This window comes from Maylandia zebra, linkage group LG2, assembly GCF_041146795.1.
Source record: "Maylandia zebra isolate NMK-2024a linkage group LG2, Mzebra_GT3a, whole genome shotgun sequence".
Taxonomy (NCBI): domain Eukaryota; kingdom Metazoa; phylum Chordata; class Actinopteri; order Cichliformes; family Cichlidae; genus Maylandia; species Maylandia zebra.
The window spans coordinates 19,892,632-19,911,869 of record NC_135168.1 but is presented as its reverse complement, the minus strand read 5'-3'; the positions used below and the strand labels follow the sequence as shown (position 1 = coordinate 19,911,869).

General features: G+C 40.9%; 1 protein-coding gene across 1 annotated transcript; it reads left to right on the top strand.

Annotated features, from left to right (window-relative positions):
- The first annotated feature begins 2,718 nt into the window (after nt 1-2,718).
- LOC106675518 (uncharacterized) lies at nt 2,719-6,075 on the top strand. The gene has a single exon (XM_014410314.4). The coding sequence runs from the start codon at nt 3,533-3,535 to the stop codon at nt 5,768-5,770; it is 2,238 nt and encodes a 745-aa protein (XP_014265800.3). The 5' UTR covers nt 2,719-3,532; the 3' UTR covers nt 5,771-6,075.
- Nucleotides 6,076-19,238: the final 13,163 nt, after the last annotated feature.

Sequence of the window (19,238 nt, the reverse complement as noted above, 5' to 3'; positions counted from 1 at the left end):
CTTTATTTTGTTTCACAAATATGACATTCATGTCAAATGACATCTGCAGACTTTATAATGACCAGCAGGGGGCAGTGTATTGCAGTCTATGAGAACATTTACTGAGACCTGTTTCATGCACTAGTTTCATGTCTCATTGAATCCAACATGATGTTGATTTTGTAAATTAAGGTCACATCTTCATCACATCTAATTTCAAAACACTGATCAATTTAAAAAAAAAAAATGAATTCCATACCAATTGCAGGAATAAAATAGGAATAAATAACAAACGAGAAATACATACAAAACAAGAGAAAGGCACACATGAGAGAACAGGTCACATGACAGCACAGCATTATCTACCCACAATTTGAACTAAATAACAGATAGCACAGGCAATGAAAACAAACGGAAATCAGAATAAATTTAAAAACTTTTATTGATGTTAACTTGAAGTGCTGAATTAGCCCTGTTGTCAGTTCAAATCACTTCAATCTATAGCGCACTTTAAGGTCTTTAGACCTTAAAAAGTAATACACTGCAAGGTAAGCTTGCAGCATCTTACTTTAAGGTCAACTGTGAAACTTTGTGGAAAGCCTGAGACAAGTTGATGAGTCAGTGAAGCGCACCTCCTTCTGATGACGGCTATACTGAGGTGAGTTTTTAAGCATATCCTGAACTTTATTCATTATTAGACTTCTGACACCTGGCAAATAAACTCTCATGCGATATGAGAACATAACAGCAAAAAGCCAGTAGCTGGTACATGAATGGATAAAAATTGGATCCCTCAGGGAGGCGCCACCACTTGATCTTCTCCACCGTCGTGGTTGGTGTTCTTCGTCGTCGTTGGCCAAGGTTGAGTCGGAGATACATCACAAGTAGCCGATGTTGAGGGCCAATATTGGTTGATGGTATGACTTTTACGTTCGTGACTAGGCTGAGATGGGGTCTTCGGACTAGCCAGTAGTCGATTTGGGTGTCTCTGCCGCCGCTGGAGTACGTGATGAGGTGTGCCGGCTTCTTTTTGAAGAAGGTGTTGGTCACGGCAAGATCGTGGGCCTCTGCGTAGTCCAGTACCCGGCAACCGTCGTCGTTTCTGGTCCCAAATCCTTGGCCGCCATGGAATCGGTGATATCCGTCTCTCCCCTTGCCTACATGTCCATTTAGGTCGCCGCCTACCGCCACGTGTTCCTCAGGGCTAATCGTTTGCAGGTGGTCGTCGAGGGCGCGCCAGAATTCTGTCTTCTCCTCGTCGGGGCAGTTGGTCTGTGGTGCATAGCAGGAGATCGGGGGGGGGCTAGAGGGGCTTGAGCACCCGCCCCTTTCCTGATGAGTGCCCAAAGTGCCCTTTTGTTGAGGCAACTTTTAAATTTTTTTTATTTATTTATTTTATGTGTGTGTGCGTGCGGAGTCCTGTCTGTGCCCCTCAACAATAATATTTAACTATTAATCATAGTTTTGCTAAATAAAAGGATCTGGCTTGCATCAGTCACATGATCACATTTAACCAATGATCGCCCTCGACGGCAGAACGCGCTGGTTACGAGCCGGGAACGAGCTCACAAAGAGCACGCGCATTTGTTGCGGTCCGGAGCTGTAGGAGAAACACAAGTTAACTCAGAGACACAGACTGATGCGACAAACCCAGTAAGTAGGTGTACAGCGCACACTGTAGTGTGTAGCACACAGGAGTATTAGCTTATTACATACACGTTGGTAAGCTGTCTTGTTGCAACTGACGAACTGAAACAAACGAGCGTGCTGTGTGTGCAACAGCGTGACAAACATTACCTGTCCTTTTATTAACTGCACAAGTAGTGCTGGTCACAGCTGCTGGCTACCTGTGTAAGGCTGTCATGGGTCTGTAGCTCTGTCACCGTTTTAGGGAACATATTTAGTTTTAAAGTATTTAGAACATATTTAGTTTTAAAGTAAGTTTCTGGGCATTTCCTGCCTTTCTGGAGGGATTATATTTCACTAAAAAACGATCTAATATGCATGTCCACATAATAATTATTATAATTATAATATATTAAAAAACACACGCTGTATTTTAAAGAACATACATTAAGAAGCAGATTATATTAGATTTATATTTTAAATAAGACAAAAGTTGGATTTTACAGCAGTAAAATGATTGTATCTCTACAGTTTAAAAATGTAATAAGCTTTGCCCCTGCACAGAGTGGATAGTGAAACAAATGGAATCATCATAAATACATTATTTCATATTTATTACTTCCCCCTCCTCATTGCTTTATTATTGTAGCTCTAGTAATAAATAATAATTTAAGGATGCCCATAGTATATACAGTATTCTGAAGAAGGTCTAAAATGTCACTGTGTGTGCATGTGTGTGTTTTATTTAGCTGGATTTAAAAAAATATTACTCATGATATAACATTGTGCAGACATGGCTGGTAAGGACATGAGGAGGAAATAGTAGGAGCTGTATGAGGCTACTAAAGGCAGGGCTATAACATTTTGCTGTCATCATTTTATTATAGATTAAGTGCAAGAGTTGTTAGGTGTGGATAATTAGATTATAGTTTATTGCAATAGCAAGTTGTGCCTTGTTCTCAGATAGACAGCAAGTGGAGAGTGATATATGAAATGATGGGAAGGAAGGAAGAAGAGAAGCAAAGAGTGATTCACAGGCAGAGCCGAGTTTATGTCACAGTTTTTCGTTGCCTTATGGTTCCAAGCGCTGTCACCAATCTTTGCATTTTGTTATTATCTCATGAAACTTGTTTAATCAGCTACCATCTCTCCTGTGGACTTTTTAATGTCTACAGTCTCAGATCAACACAGCCCTGCCCTTCCCATATTAGATTCTTGATGAATGTGTGTTGTTGTTATTCAGCATGGTTCAATGTGCCCCTTTTTAACTTTGAGCACCCGCCCCTTTAAACCTCTCTGCACGTCCCTGATAGAGACAGGTTTTAAAGACTAGAAATGAAAACATGTGAGTCCTGTCTTTAAATAAAAATATATAATTCCCTATATTCCTATCTATTCTTGACATTGAAGCTTTACTCTTCTTGATATTGTGACAAAATACTCTTGGGTTAACCACGAGCTTTCTAAAAACTTGCATATAACAATTGTGCACCATTCATTCCTCATCTTTGCTGCCCATCATTACAACTTTGCTAATGATGGGCAGCAGGTTAGTGTCATGATGTCACCTCAGACATAGTTAAAAGCCCTGTTAACGTAGCTGCTTCTCGCCGGGTGCGGTGGCGCGTGCCTGTAATCCAAGCTACCGGGAGGCTGAGGTTGGAGGATCGTTTGAGCTCACGAGCTCTGAGCTGCAGCAGGCTATGTCGATTAACACAAAATAATTATCCTCATTCAAAAGTCATGTAAGAACCTCATTGGCTTACGGAATGTTGATGTTATTTAAAAAATTCATACAAAAACATGACCTCATTCTAGAATGTCATGTGACAACCTCATTGGCTTATGGAATTGTGATGTCACAGGCTTCTGAATCCATAAATAGGGGTGAGGAGGTACAACTTTCAGTCCGTTATTTGCAGCACTTATGTTAGCAGCATTCAAACGTTCACCAGTAAAGCATTTTCAAACATCTGGATACTTTTCGTACTCACGGTATACAGACTCCAACATGTCTCAGAAAGAGCAAGAAAGACAAGAAGCTGACCCCAGCTCTATTCCATGGTATGAGTCCCTAGACCCTTACATCAGCTCTCTTCCTTGGGATGAACAGGTGGAATTAGAGGAAAAGCGATTGGAAGAAATGGAGAAGGAAAATCTCATGAACAGAGAAAAGATTAAGATCCTGACAGAAGAAAATGAGAGAAAGAGCGCTGAATTAGAAAAATTATCCTACCAGCTTCAGGAAAGGGAAGGTATTATTGAGGAGAAACAATGGGCTCTCCAAGATAAGAAGAATCACGAGCTCCAAGAAAAGCTTGATGAAGCTCTAGAAAAAATTAAAGATCTGCTCCAAAATGAGAAAAAAGAGAGCATTAAAGGGGATAAAATGCTCAAGAAGAATCAGGAGCTCCAAGAAAAGCTTGATGGAGCTCTGGAAAAAAATAAAGATCTGCTCCAAAAGGAGAAAAAAGAGAGCATAAAACAGGAAAACATGGTCAAGAAGAATCAGGAGCTCCAAGAGAAGCTTGACGAAGCTCTGGAAAAACTGAAGGAAATCCACCAAGAAGAGAAGCAACAGTCCACACAGCAGAGAGACATGCAGAGCAAACTCCAAGCCATGGAGGAAAAATACAAAGCGCTGCAGGTGAAACATGACAAAACTCTGCACAAAAGTCAACAGTTGCTTCAAGACAAGAAGCAAATGGAAATGAAACAGAAGGAAATTGACTCCAAGCTTGACGAGATGGAGGAAAAACACAGATCGCTCCAAATCAAGCTTGAGAAAACAGTGCACAGAAATAAAGAGTTCATTCAAGAGAGAGAGCAACAAGAAATGCTGGAGAAAGAAACAGACTCCCAGCTTGAAGTCTTGGAGGAAAAACTGAAAATGCTGCAACTAACTCTTGAGGAAACACTGCTCAAAAATAAAGAGCTGCTTCAAGAAAAAGACCAACAGAAAATACATCAGGAAGAAATGGATTGCAAGCTGAGGAACATCGAGAAACAAAATGAAGGCTTGCAAGTGATGCTTGATGAAGCTCTGGAGAGAAATAAAGAGTTTCTGCACGAGAAAGACCAACAGAAAATAAAAAAGGAAGAAATGGATTGCAAGCTGAGGCACATCAAGAAACAGAATGAAGGCTTGCAAGTGATGCTTGATGAAGCTCTGGAGAGAAATAAAGAGTTTCTTCACAAGATAGACCAACAGAAAATAAAAAAGGAAGAAATGGATTGCAAGCTGAGGAACATTGAGAAACAAAATGAAGGCTTGCGAGTAATGCTTGATGAAGCTCTGGAGAGAAATAAGGAGAACCTCCAAGAAAAGAAACAAGAGCCCGTAGAGCAGAGAGACCTGCAGAGCAAACTCCAAGCCATGGAGGAAAAATACAAAGCGCTGCAGGTGAAACATGACAAAACTCTGCACAAAAGTCAACAGTTGCTTCAAGACAAGAAGCAAATGGAAATGAAACAGAAGGAAATGGACTCCAAGCTTGACGAGATGGAGGAAAAACACAGATCGCTCCAAATCAGGCTTGATAAAAAAGTGCACGGAAATAAAGAGCTTCTTCAAGAAAAAGACCAACAGAAAATACAACAGGAAGAAGAAAAACTTCATCTCCAGAGGAAAAATCAAGCACTCCAAGAATTGTATAACGAAACAAAGTACAAATCAACTGTACTGGAAGAAGAAAAGAAAAAGCTGGAAAAACAATGCTCAGCGATGCAGAGTAGCATCAATGAGATGCTGAGAAAAAATACCGAACTTGAGGAACTTTCTAAGACCTTGAAGTACAAAAACACTGAAATCCAGGCGCAAAAGCAAGAACAACAGAAAACACATAAAGACCTGCAGTGTAGACTTCAAGAAATCCAGAAGAGAAACCAGCAGCTGGAAGACATGCACACAGATGTGCACAAGGCAAAGCGAATAGAGGAGGCAACAGTTAAAGAACTGAAAGACAAGCTTAAAGAAAAACAAGAACAATTAGAAGACATGGTGAAAAGATGCAACAAACTTGAGAAAGAAAACGCAGAAACAATCGATGAGCTGAAAACCCTCATCATTGAGAAAAAAGTGCTGGTGGAAGAGTATCTGAAAAAGAAGAAAAAACGCTTCCACTGGTTCTGGAGGAGGGGCACTGCTGCTTCTCACCTGATGTAACCTCGTCTTCCTCCACCTCTATTCCATCTTCATTTCCCCCCTTCCCCTCCCTCCTTTTTCTTTTTTCACCCTCACCCCCCGACCAGTCCCGGCAGTTGACTGCCCCCTCCTGAGCCTGGTTCTGCCATAGGTTTCTCCTTTAGGTGTCTTTCACTTTAAAAGGAGTTTTTCCTATCCACTGTCGCCTGCTGCTTGCTCAGAGGGGATTGTTGGGGTTTTCTCTCATCTCTCTCTTTCATTCTTTCTATCCTTTCCCCCCCTTCTGCCTTTTCCTTTACCCAATAAACACAATTGCCCACATTTTACATTTGTTTGAAAAATGTCTTCATTCAACAATAATTCATCTTAGGTATAAAAACAAGAAATAGGTAATAGCTGCATGTGTGTTTGTGTGTGTGCATAATATACATACTTGTTTCCCAGAAAGATTTAATACTAGATGGATAGAGACCAGGCACGTGCAGAGGGGGGGGCTAGAGGGGCTTGAGCACCCGCCCCTTTCCTGATGAGTGCCCAAAGTGCCCTTTTGTTGAGGCAACTTTTAAATTTTTTTTATTTATTTATTTATTTATTTATTTTATGTGTGTGTGCGTGCGGAGTCCTGTCTGTGCCCCTCAACAATAATATTTAACTATTAATCATAGTTTTGCTAAATAAAAGGATCTGGCTTGCATCAGTCACATGATCACATTTAACCAATGATCGCCCTCGACGGCAGAACGCGCTGGTTACGAGCCGGGAACGAGCTCACAAAGAGCACGCGCATTTGTTGCGGTCCGGAGCTGTAGGAGAAACACAAGTTAACTCAGAGACACAGACTGATGCGACAAACCCAGTAAGTAGGTGTACAGCGCACACTGTAGTGTGTAGCACCCAGGAGTATTAGCTTATTACGTACACGTTGGTAAGCTGTCTTGTTGCAACTGACGAACTGAAACAAACGAGCGTGCTGTGTGTGCAACAGCGCGACAAACATTACCTGTCCTTTTATTAACTGCACAAGTAGTGCTGGTCATAGCTGCTGGCTACCTGTGTAAGGCTGTCATGGGTCTGTAGCTCTGTCACCGTTTTAGGGAACATATTTAGTTTTAAAGTAAGTTTCTGGGCATTTCCTGCCTTTCTGGAGGGATTATATTTCACTAAAAAACCATCTAATATGCATGTCCACATAATAATTATTATAATTATAATATATTAAAAAACACACGCTGTATTTTAAAGAACATACATTAAGAAGCAGATTATATTAGATTTATATTTTAAATAAGACAAAAGTTGGATTTTACAGCAGTAAAATGATTGTATCTCTACAGTTTAAAAATGTAATAAGCTTTGCCCTGCACAGAGTGGATAGTGAAACAAATGGAATCATCATAAATACATTATTTCATATTTATTACTTCCCCCTCCTCATTGCTTTATTATTGTAGCTCTAGTAATAAATAATAATGTAAGGATGCCCATAGTATATACAGTATTCTGAAGAAGGTCTAAAATGTCACTGTGTGTGCATGTGTGTGTTTTATTTAGCTGGATTTAAAAAAATATTACTCATGATATAACATTGTGCAGACATGGCTGGTAAGGACATGAGGAGGAAACAGTAGGAGCTGTATGAGGCTACTAAAGGCAGGGCTATAACATTTTGCTGTCATCATTTTATTATAGATTAAGTGCAAGAGTTGTTAGGTGTGGATAATTAGATTATAGTTTATTGCAATAGCAAGTTGTGCCTTGTTCTCAGATAGACAGCAAGTGGAGAGTGATATATGAAATGATGGGAAGGAAGGAAGAAGAGAAGCAAAGAGTGATTCACAGGCAGAGCCGAGTTTATGTCACAGTTTTTCGTTGCCTTATGGTTCCAAGCGCTGTCACCAATCTTTGCATTTTGTTATTATCTCATGAAACTTGTTTAATCAGCTACCATCTCTCCTGTGGACTTTTTAATGTCTACAGTCTCAGATCAACACAGCCCTGCCCTTCCCATATTAGATTCTTGATGAATGTGTGTTGTTGTTATTCAGCATGGTTCAATGTGCCCCTTTTTAACTTTGAGCACCCGCCCCTTTAAACCTCTCTGCACGTCCCTGCAGGAGATAATCCGTAGGACGGTCGGGTCGGCGTCGATCTTCACTGACATGATGCGATCCGATATGCGGGTAACTTCGACCACGTTGTGCCGGAGCTTTATTATTAGACTTCTGACACCTGGCAAATAAACTCTCACGCGATATGAGAACATAACAACAAAAAGCCAGTAGCTGGTACATGAATGGATAAAAATTGGATCCCTCTTAGATTGAATTGGTTGCCCTCTTATATTACGTTGTTTTGAACCTAACCGCATCCACTGAATTAATGCAGTTTTCAGGACAGTAAAAACAGAGAACTCTGATATACACAATTTCTGATTGCTGATAGTGTTTCTTAATGCAAAATGGGCTTCCATTTAAAATGCAATTGCTTTATGTTCGATCTTTAGTGAAGAAGGGTCATTTTTGATTCTGTGGACAAGGGATGCAAATGGAATGTGAAGGCAACAGGTAGTAGGGTGAATTAGGGTTTCGTGTGGTCTTCAGTGCATGAATTTTATTGCCACTTTATTTCAACTTTTTATTAATGTACTCAAAAGAAAAACAAGAACCACAAAGGAGATTCTTGTGATTCTTGTTTGTGCTATCTGTTTGTGAAAGAAAGCACATTTTACCACATCATACTGTGTTTGCTGCCATTTATTTTACTCGTCCTGCCTGAGTGTCTGGGCTGCGTTTGTCTGTGCACCTTTGTTCTGGCCTTCTGCTGATGGGTTTCACATGCTGGGCTTTCCCTCTTGGTCCACACCCAGCAGCCTGCTGCTGACCACACACAGCCTACAAACTGATCCATCCATGCATCCATCCATGCATGCATGGCCTGGTTATTGTTGAGTTATCACCTCCAGCTCCTTGCTCATAACCAGGTAGATACTGGGCTGGGCCTGATCTCTGAGCTCAATAACAATGACAAAAATGCCAAACACTTGACTCTTCATGGTAAAAAATGTTTATAATACAGTAAAAACTGGATGTAGCCAAAATCAGTGTTTTATATACAGTGTAAGTGAACAACATTGCTACACTGCTGGTGTTTGATTGATAGAGGCTTTCTTTATAAGAACTATGATATCATTTCTTTTGCTGATTAACAGTTTTTATATAATTTTTATATCATATATAGCTTTCAAGAAGCCAAAGATCACTGGACGAAAAGACTACAGACCTGTGGCTCTGACATCTGGTCAGGAAGTCTTTTGAGCGCCTGGTTCTCTCCTATCTTAAGACCCTCACGGCCCCCCTCCTGGACCCCCTGCAGTTTGCATACAGAGCCAACAGGTCTGTAGACGATGCCATCAACATGGCCCTACACTTTGTCCTGCAGAATCTATGCTAGGATCCTGTTTGTGGACTTCAGCTCTACCTTCAACACCATCCTTTCAGACCTTCTTCAAGGATTGCTTTCCCAGATGAATGTGCCTGATCCCATCTGCCGGTGGATCACTGACTTCCTGACGGACAGGAAGCAACCAGTGAGGCTGGGGAAGAATGTCTTGGACTCCCGGACCATCAGCACGAGCTCCCCTCAGGGCTGTGTTCTTTCTTCTATGCCCTTCTCCCTGTACACCAACTGCCGCACCTCCAACCACCAGTCTGTCAAATTAATTAAGCTTGCAGATGACACCACCATTATTGGACTCCTCTCAGACGGGGATAAGTCTGCCTACAGGATGGAGGCTGAACATCTGGTGTCCTGATGCAGCCGCAACAACCAGGTGCTGAATAAGTGTTATTTTCATTTACCACTGGCCCAAGTACATTTTTATTGGCTTGTGAACAAAGCTGTAGTTTTTGTATTTTTTAAATATTAACGCAATTTAATTGACACATTATTTATATTATTTCACTTTCAATGTGAAAAATGCTGGAAAAACGTTGAAAATAATGGTCACCCCTGTTCGCTGCAATGTAAAATAGTACAACTGCTGTCAGCCTTCATTAAGTTGCATCATTTAAACATTTGCATATTTTTATTCAACTTCTGCAGGATGCTTTGATGAAAGACTCCCTTTTCCCAAGTAGAGGCTTTACTAGAGGTCACAGGAACAGCGCTGCTGTTTTGGATGCGGAAAAATGTTGTCTTTCACTCTACCTGAGCTCAGTGTCTCAGTAAGGGCTCCGCCTCATTGTAGCTGACGCTGAAATGTTTGTGTGGGTTGCCATGACAACACCAGAAGTGCATCTGAGATCGTGTCCAAATTCATGGGCTGCATCCTCCTGAGGACTCGGTGTTCTGACAAAACGTCTTACTTTGGCAAAACGTCCTACCGTAAGTAGTTCATGCGTTCTCGGCGGCTCTAGTGACCCTCGAACTCTCGGCTAGCTATCGAGGTGGTGGATAACATACGTCTCCCCCACAAGAGCACGAACCTACAACTTTTCTACTACTGGTTTTACAAGGCGTACACGGTAAAAACATTATGCTGTTATTTGTTAAGCACTTGTGCACCTTGTGAAAAGAAATAAGTGGCTGAGATGGATGTCATATGTGCTATTGATATTATTTTACTCGTTTCTAGTTTTCACGGTGCTCCATGATTGTGAGAGGAATAAAAAAGAATTGTGGACATCAGTACGAAGCATGGATTCTTTTGACCAGAGTAGATACACTGGTCCCTTGAATATACTAATCTTTTTGAGGTGGGTGACTGTTCCTGTGTATTTACAGAAACAATGGTTGTGATAACCTCAGCTGTTTCAGAGGGTGACTGTTCGTTGCTTTGCGCACTTTTAAATCTGTATACAATGGTTTGTTCCCTTTTTGTGTTCTGAGGTTTAAACAAAGATGTACTAGATGTATTATACCGGTCCCTCGAATCTACAAATCTTTTAGATGTGGATGACTGTTCATTTTCATCTGTGTTTACAGAAACACTGGGTGTTGGAACCTCAGTAGTTTCTTTTTGGCTGACAGACTCTGGAGCTGTACAAGAGGAATAAAGAGCTGCAATGCTTTTGTGAACCTGACCTGGGAAGGGAGAGAAATATATTTTTGTTTTGTTTTTGTTTGTCTTCTTGTTTTATTTGATTCCTTGTGGGATTTGGATCCAACAAGTAAAGTATGCATATTATGCACACACACAAACACACATGCAGCTATTACCATTTCTTGTATTCTTGAATAAAGACATTGATCTGACACATTTAAAATGCAGCCAATTGTTTTTATTGTTATATTATTAAGAAAAAAGAAAAGGTGGGGGTGGGGGGATGTAAAGAAGAGCTTAAAGGAAAGGGCTAGAGGAGAGAAAACCCCAACAATTAGCAGGGCATTTTTTTACTTGGACAAATTGTTAATAAAGTTTCCATATCTGTAACAATGATGACAGTATAATTGTTTATAAACAATTATATTGACAATTATATGTGTCCAGTATGTTGGCTCATTTTCTTTTACTTTTTGCATTTGAAAATAAAAGTTGGGCTGATTTTGACACCATTACAAGAAGTGTTGTTAATGATTCTTTTTGAATTAAAATCAGGTTACCACAAATTGTTTTTTAATTTAATTTCATTTGAAATGTTTGTCAGTGGGTAAACAATTCGTAATGCAAAGTCAGAAACATCGAGTTATTCTTGTACTGCATGCTTGCAATAAATAAGTTGTCCTAACAGTCAGTCAAAGGAGCTTGGAAAGAAAAGCGTCTGGACTTCTTTGAGTTGAAGTGACTGATATATATATTTTTTGTCTGTTTGTTTTGTTGGTTTTTGTTTTTTGCCCTTTATCACCATTCCTCTTCCCTGCTGTTTTTCTTTCCCTCTTTCTTTCTCCCCTTTCTTTCCCTCAGTCATGTCTGTCCTATGTGTAGCAAGTGAAAATAAAATAAACAAGAAAAACAAAGGTGAATCAAATAGACCAATACGGCAAGGCCGGGATGGTCCATTTGGTAAAGTAAATCCGTTAGTTATATTTAACATAATGTTAAATGGCAACATTCTGTTTACAATGTTACCATTTCACATTATGTTAAATGGTAACATTCTGTTTACAATGTTACCATTTCACATTATGTTAAATGGTAACATTCTGTTTACAATGTTACCATTTCACATTATGTTAAATGGTAACATTCTGTTTACAATGTTACCATTAACACCGTCGATCTTCACTGACATGATGCGATCCGATATGCGGGTAACTTCGACCACGTTGTGCCGGAGCTTTATTATTAGACTTCTGACACCTGGCAAATAAACTCTCACGCGATATGAGAACATAACAGCAAAAAGCCAGTAGCTGGTACATGAATGGATAAAAATGGGATGCAAATGGAATGTGAAGGCAACAGGTAGTAGGGTGAATTAGGGTTTCGTGTGGTCTTCAGTGCATGAATTTTATTGCCACTTTATTTCAACTTTTTATTAATGTACTCAAAAGAAAAACAAGAACCACAAAGGAGATTCTTGTGATTCTTGTTTGTGCTATCTGTTTGTGAAAGAAAGCACATTTTACCACATCATACTGTGTTTGCTGCCATTTATTTTACTCGTCCTGCCTGAGTGTCTGGGCTGCGTTTGTCTGTGCACCTTTGTTCTGGCCTTCTGCTGATGGGTTTCACATGCTGGGCTTTCCCTCTTGGTCCACACCCAGCAGCCTGCTGCTGACCACACACAGCCTACAAACTGATCCATCCATGCATCCATCCATGCATGCATGGCCTGGTTATTGTTGAGTTATCACCTCCAGCTCCTTGCTCATAACCAGGTAGATACTGGGCTGGGCCTGATCTCTGAGCTCAATAACAATGACAAAAATGCCAAACACTTTACTCTTCATGGTAAAAAATGTTTATAATACAGTAAAAACTGGATGTAGCCAAAATCAGTGTTTTATATACAGTGTAAGTGAACAACATTGCTACACTGCTAGTGTTTGATTGATAGAGGCTTTCTTTATAAGACTTATGATATCATTTCTTTTGCTGATTAACAGTTTTTATATAATTTTTATATCATATATAGCTTTCAAGAAGCCAAAGATCACTGGACGAAAAGACTACAGACCTGTGGCTCTGACATCTGGTCAGGAAGTCTTTTGAGCGCCTGGTTCTCTCCTATCTTAAGACCCTCACGGCCCCCCTCCTGGACCCCCTGCAGTTTGCATACAGAGCCAACAGGTCTGTAGACGATGCCATCAACATGGCCCTACACTTTGTCCTGCAGAATCTATGCTAGGATCCTGTTTGTGGACTTCAGCTCTACCTTCAACACCATCCTTTCAGACCTTCTTCAAGGATTGCTTTCCCAGATGAATGTGCCTGATCCCATCTGCCGGTGGATCACTGACTTCCTGACGGACAGGAAGCAACCAGTGAGGCTGGGGAAGAATGTCTTGGACTCCCGGACCATCAGCACGAGCTCCCCTCAGGGCTGTGTTCTTTCTTCTATGCCCTTCTCCCTGTACACCAACTGCTGCACCTCCAACCACCAGTCTGTCAAATTAATTAAGCTTGCAGATGACACCACCATTATTGGACTCCTCTCAGACGGGGATAAGTCTGCCTACAGGATGGAGGCTGAACATCTGGTGTCCTGATGCAGCCGCAACAACCAGGTGCTGAATAAGTGTTATTTTCATTTACCACTGGCCCAAGTACATTTTTATTGGCTTGTGAACAAAGCTGTAGTTTTTGTATTTTTTAAATATTAACGCAATTTAATTGACACATTATTTATATTATTTCACTTTCAATGTGAAAAATGCTGGAAAAACGTTGAAAATAATGGTCACCCCTGTTCGCTGCAATGTAAAATAGTACAACTGCTGTCAGCCTTCATTAAGTTGCATCATTTAAACATTTGCATATTTTTATTCAACTTCTGCAGGATGCTTTGATGAAAGACTCCCTTTTCCCAAGTAGAGGCTTTACTAGAGGTCACAGGAACAGCGCTGCTGTTTTGGATGCGGAAAAATGTTGTCTTTCACTCTACCTGAGCTCAGTGTCTCAGTAAGGGCTCCGCCTCATTGTAGCTGACGCTGAAATGTTTGTGTGGGTTGCCATGACAACACCAGAAGTGCATCTGAGATCGTGTCCAAATTCATGGGCTGCATCCTCCTGAGGACTCGGTGTTCTGACAAAACGTCTTACTTTGGCAAAACGTCCTACCGTAAGTAGTTCATGCGTTCTCGGCGGCTCTAGTGACCCTCGAACTCTCGGCTAGCTATCGAGGTGGTGGATAACATACGTCTCCCCCACAAGAGCACGAACCTACAACTTTTCTACTACTGGTTTTACAAGGCGTACACGGTAAAAACATTATGCTGTTATTTGTTAAGCACTTGTGCACCTTGTGAAAAGAAATAAGTGGCTGAGATGGATGTCATATGTGCTATTGATATTATTTTACTCGTTTCTAGTTTTCACGGTGCTCCATGATTGTGAGAGGAATAAAAAAGAATTGTGGACATCAGTACGAAGCATGGATTCTTTTGACCAGAGTAGATACACTGGTCCCTTGAATATACTAATCTTTTTGAGGTGGGTGACTGTTCCTGTGTATTTACAGAAACAATGGTTGTGATAACCTCAGCTGTTTCAGAGGGTGACTGTTCGTTGCTTTGCGCACTTTTAAATCTGTATACAATGGTTTGTTCCCTTTTTGTGTTCTGAGGTTTAAACAAAGATGTACTAGATGTATTATACCGGTCCCTCGAATCTACAAATCTTTTAGATGTGGATGACTGTTCATTTTCATCTGTGTTTACAGAAACACTGGGTGTTGGAACCTCAGTAGTTTCTTTTTGGCTGACAGACTCTGGAGCTGTACAAGAGGAATAAAGAGCTGCAATGCTTTTGTGAACCTGACCTGGGAAGGGAGAGAAATATATTTTTGTTTTGTTTTTGTTTGTCTTCTTGTTTTATTTGATTCCTTGTGGGATTTGGATCCAACAAGTAAAGTATGCATATTATGCACACACACAAACACACATGCAGCTATTACCATTTCTTGTATTCTTGAATAAAGACATTGATCTGACACATTTAAAATGCAGCCAATTGTTTTTATTGTTATATTATTAAGAAAAAAGAAAAGGTGGGGGGATGTAAAGAAGAGCTTAAAGGAAAGGGCTAGAGGAGAGAAATCCCCAACAATTAGCAGGGCATTTTTTTACTTGGACAAATTGTTAATAAAGTTTCCATATCTGTAACAATGATGACAGTATAATTGTTTATAAACAATTATATTGACAATTATATGTGTCCAGTATGTTGGCTCATTTTCTTTTACTTTTTGCATTTGAAAATAAAAGTTGGGCTGATTTTGACACCATTACAAGAAGTGTTGTTAATGATTCTTTTTGAATTAAAATCAGGTTACCACAAATTGTTTTTTAATTTAATTTAATTTGAAATGTTTGTCAGTGGGTAAACAATTCGTAATGTAAAGTCAGAAACATCGAGTTATTCTTGTACTGCATGCTTGCAATAAATAAGTTGTCCTAACAGTCAGTCAAAGGAGCTTGGAAAGAAAAGCGTCTGGACTTCTTTGAGTTGAAGTGACTGATATATATATTTTTTGTCTGTTTGTTTTGTTGGTTTTTGTTTTTTGCCCTTTATCACCATTCCTCTTCCCTGCTGTTTTTCTTTCCCTCTTTCTTTCTCCCCTTTCTTTCCCCCAGTCATGTCTGTCCTATGTGTAGCAAGTGAAAATAAAATAAACAAGAAAAACAAAGGTGAATCAAATAGACCAATACGGCAAGGCCGGGATGGTCCATTTGGTAAAGTAAATCCGTTAGTTATATTTAACATAATGTTAAATGGCAACATTCTGTTTACAATGTTACCATTTCACATTATGTTAAATGGTAACATTCTGTTTACAATGTTACCATTTCACATTATGTTAAATGGTAACATTCTGTTTACAATGTTACCATTTTACATTGTGTTAAATGGTAACATTCTGTTTACAATGTTACCATTTAACATTATGTTAAATGGTAACATTCTGTTTACAATGTTACCATTTTACCTTGTGTTAAATGGTAACATTCTGTTTACAATGTTACCATTTTACATTATGTTAAATGGTAACATTCTGTTTACAATGTTACCATTTTACCTTGCGTTAAATGGTAACATTCTGTTTACAATGTTACCATTTTACCTTGTGTTAAATGGTAACATTCTGTTTACAATGTTACCATTTTACATTATGTTAAATGGTAACATTCTGTTTACAATGTTACCATTTTACCTTGTGTTAAATGGTAACATTCTGTTTACAATGTTACCATTTTACATTATGTTAAATGGTAACATTCTGTTTACAATGTTACCATTAACACCGTCGATCTTCACTGACATGATGCGATCCGATATGCGGGTAACTTCGACCACGTTGTGCCGGAGCTTTATTATTAGACTTCTGACACCTGGCAAATAAACTCTCACGCGATATGAGAACATAACAGCAAAAAGCCAGTAGCTGGTACATGAATGGATAAAAATGGGATGCAAATGGAATGTGAAGGCAACAGGTAGTAGGGTGAATTAGGGTTTCGTGTGGTCTTCAGTGCATGAATTTTATTGCCACTTTATTTCAACTTTTTATTAATGTACTCAAAAGAAAAACAAGAACCACAAAGGAGATTCTTGTGATTCTTGTTTGTGCTATCTGTTTGTGAAAGAAAGCACATTTTACCACATCATACTGTGTTTGCTGCCATTTATTTTACTCGTCCTGCCTGAGTGTCTGGGCTGCGTTTGTCTGTGCACCTTTGTTCTGGCCTTCTGCTGATGGGTTTCACATGCTGGGCTTTCCCTCTTGGTCCACACCCAGCAGCCTGCTGCTGACCACACACAGCCTACAAACTGATCCATCCATGCATCCATCCATGCATGCATGGCCTGGTTATTGTTGAGTTATCACCTCCAGCTCCTTGCTCATAACCAGGTAGATACTGGGCTGGGCCTGATCTCTGAGCTCAATAACAATGACAAAAATGCCAAACACTTTACTCTTCATGGTAAAAAATGTTTATAATACAGTAAAAACTGGATGTAGCCAAAATCAGTGTTTTATATACAGTGTAAGTGAACAACATTGCTACACTGCTGGTGTTTGATTGATAGAGGCTTTCTTTATAAGAACTATGATATCATTTCTTTTGCTGATTAACAGTTTTTATATAATTTTTATATCATATATAGCTTTCAAGAAGCCAAAGATCACTGGACGAAAAGACTACAGACCTGTGGCTCTGACATCTGGTCAGGAAGTCTTTTGAGCGCCTGGTTCTCTCCTATCTTAAGACCCTCACGGCCCCCCTCCTGGACCCCCTGCAGTTTGCATACAGAGCCAACAGGTCTGTAGACGATGCCATCAACATGGCCCTACACTTTGTCCTGCAGAATCTATGCTAGGATCCTGTTTGTGGACTTCAGCTCTACCTTCAACACCATCCTTTCAGACCTTCTTCAAGGATTGCTTTCCCAGATGAATGTGCCTGATCCCATCTGCCGGTGGATCACTGACTTCCTGACGGACAGGAAGCAACCAGTGAGGCTGGGGAAGAATGTCTTGGACTCCCGGACCATCAGCACGAGCTCCCCTCAGGGCTGTGTTCTTTCTTCTATGCCCTTCTCCCTGTACACCAACTGCCGCACCTCCAACCACCAGTCTGTCAAATTAATTAAGCTTGCAGATGAACAAAGCTGTAGTTTTTGTATTTTTAAATATTAAGATAAGATAAGATAAGATAACCTTTATTAGTCCCACACGTGGGAAATTTGTTTTGTCACAGCAGGAAGTGGACAGTGCAAAAGTTATGAGGCAAAAATTAGAATACAATAAGAATAAATACAGTACACAACTGTACAGAATAGAATAAAATACTATACTATATACAGTAGAATAAAATAAAATAAATATACAATAAGATAAAAATAGAATACAAATACAAATACTATATACAACTGAGTAAAAATACAACGATGACAGAAAGGATTATTGCACTTAGTATTATTGCATATGTATGGATGTGTGTGCTTGATCAGTTAAAGTCTTTATTATGGAGTCTGACAGCAGTGGGGAGGAAAGACCTGCGAAATCTCTCCGTCCCACACCATGGGTGCCGCAGTCTCCCACTGAAGGAGCTGCTCAGTGCTGTCACAGTCTGCTGCATGGGGTGGGAGATGTTGTCCATCAGGGATGACAGCTTAGCCCCCGTTCTCCTGTCACTCACCACCTCCACTGGGTCCAGAGGGCATCCTAGAACAGAGCTGGCCCTTCGGATCACCCTGTTCAGTCTCTTCCTGTCCCCAGCAGAGATGCTGCCGCCCCAGCAGACCACACCATAAAAGATAGCAGAAGCCACAACAGAGTCATAGAATTTCTTCAGGAGTGGGCCCTCCACTCCAAACGACCTGAGTCTCCGCAGCAGGTACAGCCTGCTCTGCCCTTTCCTGTAGAGGGCGTCTGAGTTATGAGTCCAGTCCAGTCTATTGTTCAGATGAACACCAAGGTACCTGTAGCTGTCCACAGCCTCAATGTCTATACCTTGGATGTTCAGTGGTTGCAGTGGAGAATGCTTGTGTCTGCGGAAGTCTACCACCAGTTCCTTGGTTTTACTGGCGTTGATCTGGAGGTAGTTCAGCTGGCACCAGTCCACAAAGTCTTGGGTCAGACCTCTGTACTCCTTGTCGTCCCCATCAGTGATGAGGCCGACTATTGCAGAGTCATCAGAGAACTTCTGCAGGAAGCACTGGGTGGAATTGTGGGAGAAGTCTGCAGTGTAGATGGTGAAGAGGAACGGAGCCAGAACCGTTCCCTGTGGGGCCCCCGTACTGCAGACGACCCTGTCCGACACACAGCCCTGAGTCCTCACATACTGTGGTCGGTCGGTGAGGTAGTCCAGGATCCAGGTAGTGAGGTGATGGTCCACTCCAGAGTTCTCCAGCTTGTCCTTCAGAACCGAGGGAAGAATAGTGTTGAAGGCACTGGAGAAATCAAAGAACGTGATTCTCACAGTGCTTCCAGCGGTCTCCAGGTGAGCGAGGGAACGATGTAGGAGGTGAATGACGGCATCATCCGCTCCAATGCCAGGCTGGTAGGCAAACTGAAGTGGGTCCAGTGATGAGCTTATTAGGCGCCGAAGCTGAGCCAGGACCAACCGCTCCAGGGTCTTCATCAGGTGGGATGTCAGAGCCACCGGCCTGTAGCTGTTGAGGTCCTTGGGGCGTGAAGTCTTTGGCACTGGTACAACACAGGAGGTTTTCCAGAGCTGTGGGACTCTTCCCAACCTCAGGCTCAGGTTGAAGAGGTGCTCCATCACCCCACACAGTTGGTCCGCGCAGGACCTGACGACCCTCGAGCTGATGCCATCTGGACCCGCTGCCTTCTTGCCATTAATCCTCCTCAGTTCCCTCCTA